The following is a 17,285-nucleotide window of genomic DNA, read 5'->3' on the forward strand; positions in this document are numbered from 1 at the left end:
TGAGGCTTTTATCCAAAGCGACATACAACTAGGGATTGGGGGAAAAATCGATTCAGTTACGAATCGCGATTCTTGTGAATGACGATTTTAAATCGCCATGCTGTCTCCCAAATAATTTTTTTTTAAACATATTTATTGCATTCAAACAACAGTGAAGCATAGCCTACTTTTTATTTATTTTTCTTTTTTTTATTTTCTTTATTTTTTTATTTTCTATATTTTAAGTAAACTTTTATTCATTGTATTTAATTTACCTTTTATTTATTGTTTAAAAGTAGCCTAAGTGGTATACATTTCTTAATCTGTCAGTTTGTATGTAATTGACAGGGACTATACAATAATAGGGCACATTTTTATTTATATTCTCTATTGGCTGCCCGGCTGTCATTAAGTTAATGTTAATATTTGAAATAAAACTTGTAAAGCTCTAAGTGAGTTTGACTGTGTTGTATTTGAAGGTATGATTCAACTGTTTTCCATGCTCCAGTATTTAAAAAAAAAAAAAATAACCATAAGAAATCGCAAGAAATCGTAATATCGAATCGCAATACTTACCGAATCGCAATAGCCACAGAATGGCAATCCATATCGTATCGCCACCTAAGTATCGTGATAGTATATCGTATCGGGAGGTCCCTGCCGATTCCCTTCCCTACTTACAACCAGTGCATTCAACATCTATCAGGGTTCAGCATCTTGCCCAAGGACACTCCGGCATGGGCTGGGATTTGAGCTGCCAACCTTCTGGCTGGAGGACGACCGCTCGCAGATAAAACAGTCTCATATTTTTATAATTAAAGTTTTCCAAACCAAACAGAAGAGTTACGTATCGATGTCATCCCCAGCAGTTTTGTCATATTTTCAATACAGAGAAGATTTAAGCAAGCATTGGTAATCTTGGAAAAGCAAGAGCAGGCAACGCTTCAAAAAAATGCAATCGATACATCACACCCCCGCCAATCGACTCACTCGTCAAAGTTATGCTCCAATAACACATAAACGTGCACTGAGCCACAACTGCTAGAAGCCGACCAGGGTAGAGAGCTCTGGGAGGAGGTCAGCTTGTTGACATCGATTCATCGAAGTCTGAATCATGTAAGAAAAACACCTAACCTCATCCTGATGAACCTAGATAATACACATGGTTATTATTAGGCCTCGGCGATATGACTTCAATCCAGTTGTGTGTAGAAGGTCAACTGCATGTGCACTAGATGTTGGACACTTTTTCAGTGTGTTTAAATACGTGTCTCAATAACTCAAGAGCTAATCAAAGAATCACAAAATGAATCCTCAAGTCCTGTACCGGCTCTACATGGCACAAGGTACCCGGGCAGCATTGCAAAATGGACCTAGAGGAAATGCATTGGGGAAAGTATTAACCAAATTAACTGACATGAGCAACAAGATTAAGTCGGTTAGAGATTATCAATGTCGGTTTTAACACATTCTCGGTTAATTTCCCAACCCTAACAAATTAGATGATTACAGTCCTAAGAGGGCCACATCAGCTTTTTTCCTTTTTTCCAGACAACTTCATTTCTTGAAGGCTATTGAGACATGAAGAGGATTTTAACAAATAAGAGAAATCTTGTTTCAGAAACAATTTACAAACACTACCTTTAAAAGTTTTTATGTAAAAAAAATAAAAATAAATAAATATAACTTTTAGAATAATAGCAACGAGAGAATGTGTCTGAGGAGGAAAGAGAGATTTAAGTTGGGGAGCTGGTTTTGCTAGAAGAAGCTATAGGATCATCCACATCTATGTTATAACATCACATGAACAAACATAGGACAACATTACTGATCAGATTTCTTCAGTTAGCTAAACCCCTGAAGAAGTGATATATAAATGATCATTCACACATCAATTTTCGCTCAGCAGTGAACTGAAGTGTAAACTCACACACACACACACACACACAGCACTGCATTGGCAGTGCTGCGGTTAATAGTTCCCACCTCGGTTGGCTACAGATCCTCTGTGAAGCTGTCATTTATCTCGCATGACACAAACACTGGCCAACATGGACGACGTGAGGAAAACACTGGAAGAGGCTCACAGAGTCGGGCAGAAAAACAAACAACACACGACTGATTGACTGCAGCAGGAGATCAGGCTTCATGAGCACAGCGCACGTCTTCATCAGGCCACATCACTCCCTCTGGTATTAAGGCTCCTACAAGAACGTAAGACTTCAAATATTCTTCAACCAGAAACCAACAGAGCTACATAGATCATCACTGACCAGACTGAAACCTCTGCTAATAAATAAATACATTTGATTTTTATAGCGCATATTCCCAAACACATTTAACTGACTTCATTGTCTTCACCAAAAAAATCACAAAACATCTGATCAGCAAACTGCTGGATGTGTTTTGTCTTGTATAATTTACAGTAAGCATACAAAGCCAGGACATATAGATATAGATACAAAATAATTGGAATAAAGTAACCAAAAAAATCCTTATATGGATCAGAACTACAAATTGATGGGTTATTCCCTGACCCACACCACATCTTTCCACCACATTTTGTGGTGACCCAGTCGTTCTTGCTTACAGACAAACCAACCAACAAGCCAAGGGGGTGAAAACCTATCCTCCTAAGCAGTGGTGAAAAAGCTGCAATGATTTCCTGAAGTAGTTGACCACTGTAATTCAGCAAATGACACTCAAACAGAGAAGGTAATACATTTGTTTGGGACTATTTTCTGGGCGGATTAATCCACATTTTATGCTATAGTGACTGTTTGGGGAAGCAGGATGGTTTGTATACAATTTTTTCCTAATAATAATAATACTAATAATGTGTGTTCATGGTGATGAAGGAACATGTCCCCCAGTGCAACATTATGGTTCATTGTTATGTATTTAATATTTCCTGGAAACAACGCATCTCTATGACTCAGAAGAACATGATACATCAGCATGAATATACAGAACAACGATTGTTACTCTGGGTATTTTTTATTTGATATATTAAACAATAAGGAAGAAGAACATCACCAGACTTATACTCTACATGACCGCTGGTGTATAGTGAAGTCATTTCACACAGCACTACAGACATTTTGAGCTCTTCTCACACATTGGGCCGTACAGCGCCTGCAGCAGCAGATGAAAACGAGGCTTCAGGGTCAGCGACAGAAGACTCAACAGACAACAGGAAAAGATAAAAGCAGCAGAAGAGGTGCAGGGCGTCCCAGCCTGAGCAAGCCTGGGTTCATTTCCAGTCCTTTCAGGCGTCCTGTTAATGGCCCCGGCAAATGAAAAGCCTAACACTCTCCACCCGGCCTTTATTGTAGGAGTACATTTCGGGATGGGAAGTTTCTGAGTGTGACACATGGCCCCACAAAAGACCACGGCTCCCTGAAGAATGCCGGCGCTGTTTTCCACGCCTGCGACGCCCGCGGCCTCGTGCCCGAGACGAGCATTAGTGATCGCTTTTTCATTAACGCTGCCATTTTGTTTTTGTGTGGATGCAGAGAAGCCTGCAAGGATTCTCAGACGTTTGTGTTTCGCCATCCCCCTCCTAACTCTTTTTCTTTTGTCGCTTTTGTCCGAACAAGAAAAAAGGGAAAAAAAAGACAACAAATGTGAAATCTCCACAATCAACTTCCAATCAACGCTCCTCTCTTTTCCTTCTTTTCTTCTGACTCTCCCACTTTTCTGTGTCTGGGTGCCCTTTGGCTCTTGTGGCCTGCTTTCCCTCTGTCCAATTCCGATGTAGGTCATTTTACATTCGTTACCTCCAAAACACAGGATTGTCCTTAATGTAATTTAGAGAAAAGACAGGGAGCGAAGGAAGCGACTCTTAAGAAAACGAGACAAAGAGATATAGATTAGTGCTGATAATAAGAGGAGGGGGGGGAGGAGGGGAGTATTGATTGTGGGACAGACGGTGGAGGGGTGATGTCGATCCGTGTCAAGTCCAACTTTCAGCTATTATCTCACGGGTGTGTGTGTGTCAAAGGACAAGGGTGGGGGGGGTGGGTGTGTGAATAAGTGTGTGACAGAGAATATGGACGGATGTCAACGCTCCTGGCACAGATGGTGTGATTGTGTGTCAGACTGACTCCAGGTTTCTTCACTTTGTGTTTTGAGAAAAGTTTCTCATCAGTGTGATGGTCACATGCAACATGCAACGGCTGCCAATACAATCGAGCCTGGTTTATTTGAGACTAAGATTATTCCAGCTAACGTGTGCAGTGGCATGATGGAAGAAATTGTGGAATTAAAAACAGAGCTTTCTTTTTTTACTCTACGACGCTGAAGTACAAACTAGGTACGCTATTCTTTTTATTTTTTTTAACATCTTGGTTACAACAACATGTCAGGACGTGTGTGTGTGTGTGTGTGTGTGTGTGTGTGTGCGTCTGTGTGTGAGGTAGGAGGGTGATTTTCCGCACTCGATCTTTCCATATCCATCTTGTCTGGGATCCATTGGTATCGTCACAGCAACAGTCACATCCATGTGACACACTACTGTGAGAGGTGGTGCTGGGCGCTGATGGCAGGTTATTGATGCAGACGAAGAGGAGGAGGAGGAGGAGGAGGGCAGAGCACGTTTCAGTTTCAGGTGAACTGGCCAGAGAGATGTGACTTGATCTGCCCGTCAGAGCATGGCGGTGACGGGGCGAGCAGAGATGAAGATGTGGACAGACAAGCCCATCAGCCTCTGTCTGGCTGAGCGAGGCCTATTGCACCATAGAGCTCAAATGGAGAAAACCCGAGTGATGTGGGTTAAAGTTTAGGAGAAGCACATGCACACATGCTCAGCTGTTATGCTGTGTTTGAGGACGCCACTGAGTCCCCGGAAGGTTAAGACGAAAGGACAGTTTGGACGTCTCTCCTCAGGATCATCCTCGATGTCAAACTGACCACCTGCTTCTCAAACACACATCTGACAGGTGCATCTTCAGGAGTGAGTCTCAGCCCCCATTCAGGCCCATCTGTTCATACTGAAGATGGAACTCACTGTCTGTTTGATAAAGTGAATTTCAGGTGAAGGGTCACAACCGAAACTCCTCACAGCCTTTGATGATTTCCACTTGTGTGAACTTTCTGGGTCGTTTGAACGCTGGTCCACTTGAATGGTGTGGATGGGAGCTGCTGGCCGCAGTGCACAGACAGGAAGTGCTATCTGCTGGAGATCCTTTAGCAAACTCACACTTGTCTGTTTGTCCTTTTCTTTCCTTTTGTTTCTTACATTCTTTGCTAGAACATCAGGAAAAGGTTTTGTTTTTTCCATTTCAACAATCTCACATTTTTCCCTCCATCGATGTATGTGTCCAGTTTCATAGTTAATAAATCCTGGACCACTTTTTTTTTATTTTTTTTATCTGGCATATCAAAGGACTAATATCTGAATTTGTAAACTTTAGTGCAGCTTGATTGAAGGAGTATGTTGGCAGAGGTATGTGCTCTACTAAGTGCCATCAAATTCATCCTTACTTTCCATGGTTTTTCTTCTAACCAAGCTTCTTTAATGTAATCTAACCATTAGTGCTTAAAGATTTGAGGGTGTCGCGGCATCTGGTGGTCTAATGGTCATTGGTTAAGGTGCACAACTGCGACATCAATGGTTTGATTCCTGCCTGGGGACTACCCATGTTAAAACAATCAGACAATTTCAGAGGACTGGTAATTATATGTGAGCAATAGTATAAGGGGACTCTTAGTGGAGGTATGCTCTGAGTGCCAGTGGGAATTTAATTACAGACAAATTACTAAGTCACTTTTGGAATTCTCTTTTTGACTCCAAACCTGCAAATCAGATCAATAAGTGGGGCACATGTTTTCTCTCCCCCCCCCCCCCCCCCAATTCAGACATGCCAATCCTATCCATTTATCTAAAATGATACAATAGCTCCTTCCCGACGTGCACTGAACTCCGTACTTCCTCCTCCAGAGGTGCATGTGTGAATGGAGTGAGAGTATTGATGATGCTTCAAAACAACAGAAACAAAATCAAACAAATATCTCCCAGTGAGAATGCGGTGTCACACACGACAACAGCGCTGATTTCAAGAGAGTTTGTGGTGATCAAGCTGACAATGGAGTCATGGTGCTGTAAACAAAATCACATGATCAAGGCAGCGCAGTTAATACGTCACTTCCTGTCTCTGTCTGCTGCACCCGGCTGCTCCACCTCTCGCCTGAATAACGCAGAGAATTTGATGCTGTTGTGAACTCGTCTTTGCAGAAACCACCAGAAAGAAATTTCCAGTGAAAACAATGAAAGACATCCGAAAACGAAGAAGAGCAGATACCTGAAAACCGAGGCTTCGAATTCACAGAGCAGGATCCATTCAGCATGGTGACAACAATAACCATATGCAGCTGACAAGTGTGTGTAAGATATCCACGTGTAAACAGCTTCATTATTTGCTCTCACACGCTGGTCAATGAAATCTGCAGCCGCCCGCTCGCTCTTTATGCTCCGAGACCTATCCAGAGACAAAGCTGAAAACAGTCCTAAACCTCTATCGAACACAGGAGAGATGTTGTGCCTCTGCTCTCATTGTCTCACCTGTTCGCTCCCAGATGGCGACACTAACACAGAAGAACAAAGTATGATTTTATTCATGTTAAATAACCCATCTTTGTTTGTTTGTGTGTGTGAGCGTTTCTGTGTGTATGTGCATGCCAGTACAAATCTAGCCGTTAATGCTTTCTAACCTCTGCCTTTGATTTTTATGAGCAGAGACAAAGATACAGGTTCATCAACACAATGGTTATTAAAGCGAGAACAATTTTCTGTCAAATCTTTGAAACGCACACAAACACACGTACACATTCACACAGAGCAGCACTTAGCATCCAGTTAAGAGCTATTTCAGGGACACCATCCATTGCCACCTGCAAATAGCGTGTCAGCACCTCTTGCCATTAACTCTTCAGTATCTTCCATTAAATGCTAATGAGAGGCGGGAAGCGGGCTGCCGCCACACCAAATTACACAAATGCTGTAACAATCAGCCCTAACTATAAAGCAATTCATGTCACAATGCTCGGCAAGAGGGGGCGGCTGATGAAAACCTGACTCTCACACAAATGATAATTGATACGAACGAATGGTCCACAAAAAGAAACAAGATGTGTGTTTACTTGTTTGTGTGTAAGACAAAATATCACATAAGTCTGTCAGAAGCAAAGACAAATGAAAAAAGTGAACCAGTGAAATAGAGGAAAAAAAGACCAGATAACCAAGAATAATGGGGGGCATGTACAGTTTTTGACCACAATAAGCAATGTAGAGCAATGTTTTTACTTGTGATTCCCAGCACTGTTTGTTGCTGATCAACCTAAAATAATATATATGGATGTAAACAATGAAGAGTAAGGGTTTTAATTATTAAATGGAAATATTATTTTTAAAAAGTGCATTATGATGGAGAATACATTCAGCCTGTTTGTCCGAACTTGAGGGAAAACGCAATGAGTGTTTTGCGGAATTAGGTTTGCGGAAATAGGAGGAAAGAGAGTGGGACAGCAAATTTGAAGAATGGACATACAGACCGAACAGGACAAAATAAAGACAGAGGGAATTAATTGGAAAATGACGCTGTAGAAGAAAATGTGACTGAAAGAAAAAATAATGGACAGAAGCCGTGAATGATAACAGATCGAAAGTTGGACTTGGGAGAGAATAGAAAGAGAAAATAAAAGCAGGAAAAAAGGAGGAATGAATAACAGGAAAAAGTTTATTATTATTTTGTCTTCATCTGTCTACCATTCTTCGGACAAATCCAAGACCTCCAATAAAATCAGTCTGAGATCCCGCTGTCAGTCTGTCTCTTAGTCTGTCTGTAGTGAAGGACAGTTCAACTTTCATCAAGTCCGGATTAGTGTAAAATTTGAAAAATGAACAAAATAGGAAAGACATAAAGGAATAAGGGAGTGTTTGACAGAAGAAAAAAGAAAGCTCTGATGAAAAGTGCGGATGGATTAGAAAAGAAGGTAAAGAATTAATGGAAAGAACGTGTGACAATGAAAGACGTAGAGCACAATTAATGGCAAAAGTGATGAAAAGAAAGAGTTTAAAATAAAGATCAAAACCATTAAATTTCAGACATTTTTTGGAAAATTCAGCATGTGTCAAGTCTCTATCAACAAATTCAAGTGGAACTGAAGTAAACGAGTGGCCATGACTGCAGAGACACCTCACTGGCCAACTTGTGTATAAGACTGTGATGAATTTAAGTGCTTTTTCTAAAAACTCTGTCCAGCAGATCCTGCAGAGCAGGATACAAAATACAAAAAAGAGATATTTAATGCCTTTGTTTAAAATACCATTGGAACAAAGTTTATAATCTACAAAACTCAAATAAGACAAACAGACTCTGGGGGAAATCAAAAGCCACAAGTCTCATGAAACCGTTGTACAAAAACCCTGCGTACAAGCTGCCAATGAGCTGACGACAGGCTAACGTCATGCTAACGACAAGCTGCATATATTTTTTTCAACATTTTACAGTGGATACACCTTCAACCCCAAAGAACACCTCTACTATCTACAGCTTTATGGCAGGGACCATCAGACTTAATTACCTTCACTTTTATTGCACAGTCGTAGCTTAGGATATTTGACAAACAAAGCTAGTGAGGATCAGAACCTACTGATGGGAGATGCTGGCTTCTGAATTCCTCCTCTGCAGTTTGTGGTTTTGTTCTGCAGTGGTGGGACTGGTTTGTAGGACTGTCCGGTGGCCCGGTACATGGCCTGGACCCACAGCAGCCGGTCCGGCTCATCTTCACAGGCAAACATCACCAAGTCGCCCTCCTTCACTGCATTAAAAAAAACCCGACCACCCTGCAGACCTGATGGGAGAAGAGGAGGAGGAAATAAGTACCAGTTTTTTTTTTAATCAGTCATATGTAATGTGATGTGCCAGAGAGCCTTACCATTATAATATCTAGTGTAAGAAGACAGTAGCCTGTGTGGGTATATGCTGTTACTGGATGCTGTGTCCAAACAATGTAAACTCCTAAAGTAATTTACATATTTAAAATTACATTTAAATTACTGGTAGTTTGAAACATTTGATATTGTGATCATGATCAATGAGCAAAAAAAGCTCGGGTGAAAATGGAATTTCTGGGTTCTGTTCAAGAAAATAAGAAAAAACATTCTCAAAATTAAAACCCCATTAACATTTGTAATAATTCAAATAACTTTATAATCCAGCCTTCAAACAGAGCAGCAGTCCCAGCAAACAGTTTGTCACCTGAGACGTCATCAGGGGTTGATATATATAGAGCTGCTAAATTAAGAAAGTTTTGTGATCTCAACGCTTATTATGCAAATGTTACCTTTGGGCATATATAAGAACTCTACTAACTGTGAGGATATGAATTTATACTCAGTGACATTTATATTTTGGTAAGTTTAGTTGTTCTGTTGTGCCATGGATGGCGTGTAAGCAGAGAGCACATCATGTGGTTACCTCCATATGTTTGGATGGGAGGTGGCTTAAAAAACACACACTAAAGGCCCTTTTTCATCTGGTCCCAAAAACATCTAGACAAACTCCTCTACTGGCAATAGGAAAGGATTCAATCTGCTTTGTAGCAGGTTTACCCACATTTAAAAAAAGCATGTATATTTTAATATCTGTGTTATTAAACATTTCTTCTTTTAGCAACCTGTATTGGTAGTGTCCCCCACAAATCAAAATCAGCAAAGCTCTACTTGTCAGTACAACAGTCATTGTGAGGAAGTATGGACATTTGAATTCAGATACAGTGGCCTGCAAGTGATGTTGGATGGAGCCAGTGAGAGAGCGGAGATGTCTGTACCTGGCTGAGGGTCACAGTAATCCACTGTGTAGCCCTCCAGCTGCATCAGCTCCTGAGGTTCAGCCTTCTTCTCTCGGTAGCTGCACATGGCGAATGTGTACTGACTCACCTGCACGACAAACACACAAAGTGACTCACAGCACACAGCAGAAGCCGATACAGTATCTGTTCGGTTCTCTGTCAGTTTCTGAGGCAGTTTCACGTGTCCTAACATATTCTCTTGATGTTAATGAAATCTCAATGTATCAGCTCTGAAACTTTTCAGCTGTAAACGTGGTGAACTTATTAGCAGACAGGCTCTTAGGAACACAACAGTGAGCCGCTCTCCCTTTAGCTACTGAGAGAAACGCAAAGCTCTTCAGCTGCTACATTCCTCTCTATGTTGATCCCTTACTGTTTCAGTCGGCTGCGTGCTGCTAGAGAGGTAGTGTACAGTGTTTTAGTCTTTGAAAACAGAAGCCAGTTGTGGGCAAAACCCACTGTATGACAGCAGTGACAATATGCAGTGCAGTACTTGCAGTACATCAAGCCGATGCCTCACTTTCTACAGAAATATTGGTTTTAAAATTAAAGGCATAGCTAGTGAAACAGGTTAAAAATTTTCTTTAATAAAACACTACACAGAATAATTTTGAAACGAGTGGTGAAAAAGAGTATTTATGAATTTTTTTTAATGTTCTCAAACACTCAATGAACCATTGACATCCTCAATCAAAATCAATAAATCTAACTGATGCTCAATCAAACTAAATCTTTTGAGGACTTTAGAGGACTTACAGTCTGACACACGGAGGTAACCAGAGCTTTGTTTTGCAGAGAAAATACAATTTAATTTGAATCTCTACCATTGCCCTCAAAGACCCTGAGTGATCACAAAGTACTTTGAATGTAAAAAAAACACATCTGAAAGGAAAAAGAGTAAAGGAGACTTTCAGAGACCAAAACTTAATTAACTTTGCCTCAGCAGGACTCGCATTCTCAGACTAGATGTAGAAACCTTTCAGCTGGAGCACACGATGTGAGAGGATTTTCTTTAATAACCTTAAACACTTTTTTTGTTTTTTTTGTTACCTTTTTCAACTGGAAAATAAATAAAGGAAATTAGAGCTTTAGAAAGGGACGGTTCAGTTTGAGGACATGTTTTCTGCAAAGGCTGTTGGCTGAATTGAATTCATTTTAAATACACAAAAACCTCTTTAAAAATGTGTTTTTTCATATTTCCACTGAGGCTGTTAAAAAACAATGATTGGATTAACAGTTCATTATTGTCAAGACCCATTCTACTTTTTAACATGAAGTCTTTCTTCTCCAAGCTCATTGAACAATGTTCATATTAATAACACATCCAACATGTCATCAAATCTCATTGACTCGAGTTTCTTACCTGAACAAGAACAAAATATCTTTTTTTCCAGCGTTTCCAGACTCTCTGTCCTAGAGTATACAGATACCTGAAACACAACGAGGGACACAACATCAAACCAAAGCATTTATAAAGCAGGTAGAGTCAAGTTGCTGTACAGGGACATTTAACCTTCACAGCCACAACATTTAAAGACAGCCATTTAAAATCTGAAAGTAAAACAATAAAAAGATTCAAAAGAGTGGAATAAAAGACGTAAAAAAGAGTAATTGAGGTAAAATAAACAAAAAGGATGAATCTGTACAAAAATGTGAACATAATTTGGAAGGGAACTGTGAAATAAAATCAAAATAGAATAAAATACAATGATGTCTTGACCTTATAAAATAGTTCAAGATGCTTCTGAATACATTGAGACGCGACAAATTCTAAATTAAAATGTTCACATAAGAACACATGTACATGTATGTATCTGTGTAATCGTCTGGCGTTTCCAGGGCCACATATGATAAACAACGTTTGTATTCACTGTCAAGGTTGATTGAAAATGAGTGTAACTGGTCCTGAAAACGCTGCTTTCAAGGTCAACACGGACATTTAATAATCACACATCATGGACGGATCACAGTCATCCACGGACACTTGAAATGATCAGAATGAAAGGAAATCTGCTCTTAGATGTTAAAATACAGAAGAGATGAGATGAGAAGAGAAGAATCATGATGGACAAAGCTTCCAAATGGACCTTGAGGTGAGATGGTGATGGATGAGTTCAGTCATACTGGAAGCTTTGTGAAACACTCTTGCCTTAATATCAGTCATTTATTTGCTCAATACATTTATTCTTATAAATTAAAAAAAAAAAAAATTGAATCCAATTTCTATCATTTTAATTACTTTACCAATAGTTATTTTGATAATTCAATGCTTCATTGCATCATCACCATCAAAAACACCAGGTTTCACCATATGCTATGTTAAGATTGGAATTAAAGATAAAGACATACTGAGAAACTGGGATGGGAATTTCTGTGATGAATTACTTAAAAGGAATTAGTTGATTTGATCGATAATGAAAATAACTGCTGTTGCTACCCTGCTATCCAAGAAGATGATCACTTACACACGACTAATCTAAGACACTTAACTTAAGGGGTAGGACATTCAAAAACAAGGAAGGTGTCTGAGGCCACAAATAAGTAATTCGTCTTCCTGACTGTAGTTTACGTGTTGAGCTTAAGCTGGGGACTTTTTAAAGAATATTAGCCTATAAACATTTTACAGCTACGATTTCTGACAAATAATTATGTTCATGTGTGTGTTTCAGGAATCAGGTCCATTTTGTGAATTTCCTTCCCTAATCAGGAAACTAGATAGAGACAGTTATGAGTCCTGAACTGAGAGAGGCCATGACATAGATAACAGCTCGTTGAGGAAGTCTAGAGCAAAATAGAAGAATGACCAGCGTGGCCTCTCAAATCAATGGCTGCTCCCGGGCCTCCTGAAGCGTGGGATACAGGCAAGTGCAAGTGAGGAAAATCAATCGATGGCGAGACCTCTTTCTTCAGCCCTGCTGCCCGCCCTTAAAAAAAAAGGCCTCCAGTCAAGGCCGTGGCACGTCTGGACAGAGAGTCTGGGCCATTCTTCACATCCCGCACGACTCCGGGTTAACACGAGGCAGTGCACGCCGGCCACTTGTGATTTGGCCAAGCGTTCCTCCTGCAGACTTTCAAACATCCATTCAGCCGCACAACACCACGGCTGCAGACGCCAAAGAGTTCACTGCAGGCATTTAACAGTCGTCGCTGCAGAGATGCCGTCATTTAGCTGGATATTCACACACACATATTTATAGTACAAAGGGAAACTGGACTAATTCTTTTTACAAAGAAATCTGTTTATCATCATTCAAGAATTTTCGAGAATTTAATGAAGGTATGATATTAAATTAAAAAAAAGACCGATGGCCGTTGCCTGACATAAAAACAGAATCACTTGCAATTGAGTTGACTGAAAAACATGAATTCATCTCACCAAGCTGGCTAATTAAAGATTGTATATAATAAAATTTAATTAAATTAGAATGTCCGTTTTGGTTTGTTCAAAAGTGAAAACCAGATTTCCTCAAATATATGTATCTATATAACTATATTTATCTTTTGGAGCCCACTGTGCATGTTTCCTATTTTTGCACTTTTTCTTTTTTGGCCCCATTACTGAAAGTAAAATGCACTCTTGCATCTGTTGGCCTTTTAATGGATTCACGTCTTTAACCTTTTCAGATTCCTTTTCACGTTTTTTCTTTTGCAGCCTGAACCCAGGAAAATAAATAAATAATACAAATGTACCCACACATTTTCTGTTTGTGCTCTATTTCTTAGCTTAACGACACTCCTGCATCATATGGCCTCTTCTTGGACTCCATTTGTCCCTATTTAAATGCTACATACAGACCCTGCATGCCCTTTTAGTCAAAGTCTCACAGATTGTGTCTTTAACAAATCTGAAAGCCAGTAAGCCAAATTCAGCACTAAACAAATACGGACCAGAGGGAGGCCAGACTCACAGGGAGACTCACACTGTCCCCTTGTGGAGAGTTTTTAAAACTGCACCTGATCTGCGTCCCCCTTTCTGTCAGTCAGTGAGCTATCAGAGCTGCTGACTGCCACAGTTCGGTTTGGATGACAGTTCTAACACAGTAGATGTTAAACACACAGATCTGCTCCTCTGAACACCAGTTCACTGTAAACTGACTGACTCCAGACAGATTTACTAACAATTTTGAAACCAAAGAGAACAATTAGAAAATGGAGTGTCAAATAATAAAAAAAAATATATCCAGGGTGTGTATAGCTGATTGCCTACTTCAAAGACTGATAGCAAGGGAAATGCAGTGATCACAGCTTTTAATAAGTTCAGGTTCCCTTTTCTTTCACACGTATTTAAGCATGCTTCACAAAACATTTATTGCAAATGTAGAATCTTTTCTGCAAAGAATAGTCTTAAATGTGTTTGTACTGAACAGAATCCTGTGTAAATGTAAAAATATGTCAACTTTAATGGGAAACTTTGATACAGTGTCATATAAGACAATCTGACTGCGATGTGGTGGTGCAGGGATCTTTCGAAACCCATTGATTAAATCAGTATCAGATCATCTAAAATAATTTATTTAATGGTGTAAAAGTTGTGGTTGAACCCAAATCAAACTAGCAGAGTTATCCCTCCACCAAGGACAAACAGTCTTCTTATGAAACCACATTTAATTTGCCAGGTGAGGATTCTTATTTGGATCTGTACCTAATTGCACACACCCTTAAATATCAGTCCCCTAAACAAGCCTGTTTTTTTTCCCAGCAAGTTCAATGAATTATACGCTCAGAAAAATACATTACTAAAGGACAGTGACAAAAAAAAGTCCTGGATCCCCCCCCTGTGTTTTTGTCGATTGTGTAAAGAGGGTTGAGAATACTGCACCTTTTCTATATTTGTTCTTGTGCAAATGGAAACTATTACTGTTGCCTTTTCTAAAAACTGTGATTTTACTTCTTACACGCCATTAAAGCAGTGTATTTATAAAACCTTTTATTTACTTTATGATTATTTAAAATTTGAAGATGAAAATTCAGAATAAAGTTTTACTCATGTCTATGAATGAAAAGGTTCAAGGGGTTGATAGAACACATGGCATTGTACTGTTGAATCCAATGAAATGTTTTCTGTCAGGGTTAAGATTTTGCTGCCATCACCTGGTGGAAATACACACACACATTCTTGGACATCGATCTTAAAGAGGACATTCAGGTCTGTCTGTGTGGATTGTCCTCCCCTGTGGTTTCCTCCCACAGTCAAAATACATGCAGACTGATGTTAGGTTGTTTGGAGATTTTAATTTGGTCGTAGGTGTGAATGGAACAACCAATAAGCAGTTACCGTCAGTTACCATCTCAGGATTGTATGATAACATCTGTCTGTACTTCCTGTTCTGTAACCAGGAGGTGGAGCTGTCCGCCTGCTAATGCTTCCGGAAAGTCCACAGACACAAAGTAACACACTTTATGTTCATTGATTCACTGCAACAAAACATACTGAACCATGCTGCATATGATATTATTAGAGTCATTTCTAGGAAATTGTTTTGGGAGTTAATGGACGTGTTAAGCTCCTCTGATTCACACATGAATGGGCACTAACTCCGTAATACAGAGAGGTATGGAAAGCTGGCGTTCTGGAGGGTTAATCGATAAATGTTCTTTTTATCTGACAAAGTATTTTGCATTACAAACTTTAACTGCAGGCAGGAGTGTAGCACACAAGCAGTCTCTTCCTCTTTGATTTAGAAATAGTTTATTTAGTGTTTGTTAGGGTAGTCACAAATGAACAGTAGCCATCACCTACAATGACAGACATAAATAAGCATTTGAAAATGTATTATTTTACACTGTTTTAAAAGGCGGTCTCATTCCGTCGATAGCATGAATTCTGATACCCCGTGTGTGGCAAGGACTAAACCATTTGTTTGTAGTTGGTTAGACAGGTGACCCCAGTAAATCTTCAGTACATTTGGATATGAATTTCAGTCAGCCAATTCAGCCACATTCATAAAGTAATTAATATTATCTTCTTTCTTTTTTTTTTAAATCATTCAGGCTTTTTAAGAACCATACTCCCAATTGTGGCTCTGGGAAGTCACTTCCACTTTCCCCCCCTAAAAAGGACGCCACTGACTCCAAGTCCAAGGACAGGAAAATGATAAGATACCTTATGTGCTTGATAAGACCAATATACAGTATTGTTTTAAAACTCAATATGTTGGCAGTACATGACTCAGTGTTAGATAATGTGTGAAAAACGAGTTTAATGGATGAGTTATGAGACCATCTGCAGGTGGCACATTTAATCTTAGAAAAACCAGCATTAATAAATTCAACTAGTCTGAAAATCAATATATTTTTTTGAAGATGGAAGTGGAAGCAGTTACTTTAAACCCCAATTACTGCATGAAACCTCAATGTGCAAATCATGAGTTCTGCTGCTACACTGAACCTTTTTTACCTGAATGTGAGAAGTGAGAAGCAGCTGCAGACTCACCCACTGTGCTTCATGTTGGGGGGTTTGTCCATGCGGACAGCCAGTTTGATCTTCAGCTCCGTGTCCTGACTGTTCTTGGCGACGACCATTCGGTGGAACTCGGCCTGCTTTGGTCCGTTGGTGGTTGGGTTTAGGACCACCTGTGGGAGGGAGGGGGGGAGGAAACAGTTAGTAATGAAATAATAATAATAATAATAATAATAATAATAATATGTCTATAGCTTTACCTACACAAGATTGCATAGTGATTGACAAAATACATCGGAATAAAAAACAGAACAGAACAAAAATCAGAAAGACAATATAAAAAATATATACAACATCCATTAAAGCCAGCAAAAAATCCGGTATTTGAAGGCTTTTCAATTAAAATAAATTAATCAATGATTTAAAAACAGGTTCATAGTTCTGGCAAGTCTAATGGAGCTTCGGGACCCTGATGGCAAAAGCGCGGTCACCGCTAGTTACCAGTGTTGCCTTAGGAACTATCAGCAAGTGTAGGTTTAAAGATCCTAAGTTATAGTTATAGTTCTTTAACATAACTGGGGTCCAGACTGAGCTAAATAGAGATTTGTAGATTTGTCAAGTTGTGAGAAGACAAAGGCGTAAACAAGCTTTTCAAGGCCAGGAAAAGACAGAGCTGATTTGATTTTGATTTGAAAACAGATTATTGCTTCTTATTTCACAAAGACTATTCCATCAGTATGGTTTTCTCTGTAGGGCCGACATCAACACATCAGCTAGTGATAGTGACAGTAGTGACAGCAAGAGGAGTAACAGGGAAGTTGGTGTTATGTCCTATTCTGTGATTGAAATAACTGATCACAGATTAAGTGCAACATATGAGTATGTGTGTTCATAGGTTAATATATGGGGACAAGGGCAGGAGAGGGTTAAGGTCAATAAGGCATCATCCTGCCCTACGACCCTTGTAGGTGCCCCTAGTGTTGGGTCCTGTCACCCTGGCTCCTCCCCCTCTACACCAGCCACATCAACCAACCAGGTAAGCCACCATTCTCAA

At 39.7% G+C, this 17,285-nt stretch overlaps 1 protein-coding gene across 2 annotated transcripts in view; it reads right to left on the reverse strand.

Moving 5' to 3' along the window:
• The window catches only part of cadps2 (Ca++-dependent secretion activator 2), a 127,000-nt gene that overhangs the window by 77,030 nt on the left and 32,685 nt on the right, over positions 1-17,285 (reverse strand). For both annotated transcript variants that reach the window (XM_053426864.1, XM_053426863.1), the window contains exons 6-9: positions 16,265-16,404; positions 11,195-11,261; positions 9,811-9,919; positions 8,632-8,832 (exon numbers count right to left, since the gene is read on the reverse strand). In XM_053426864.1, the coding sequence (XP_053282839.1) occupies positions 8,632-8,832; positions 9,811-9,919; positions 11,195-11,261; positions 16,265-16,404 (517 nt within the window). The remainder of the gene's footprint in view (positions 1-8,631; positions 8,833-9,810; positions 9,920-11,194; positions 11,262-16,264; positions 16,405-17,285) is intronic.

The sequence above is a fragment of the Pleuronectes platessa genome, chromosome 7 (assembly GCF_947347685.1).
Source record: "Pleuronectes platessa chromosome 7, fPlePla1.1, whole genome shotgun sequence".
In the NCBI taxonomy this organism is placed as follows: Eukaryota; Metazoa; Chordata; class Actinopteri; order Pleuronectiformes; family Pleuronectidae; genus Pleuronectes; species Pleuronectes platessa.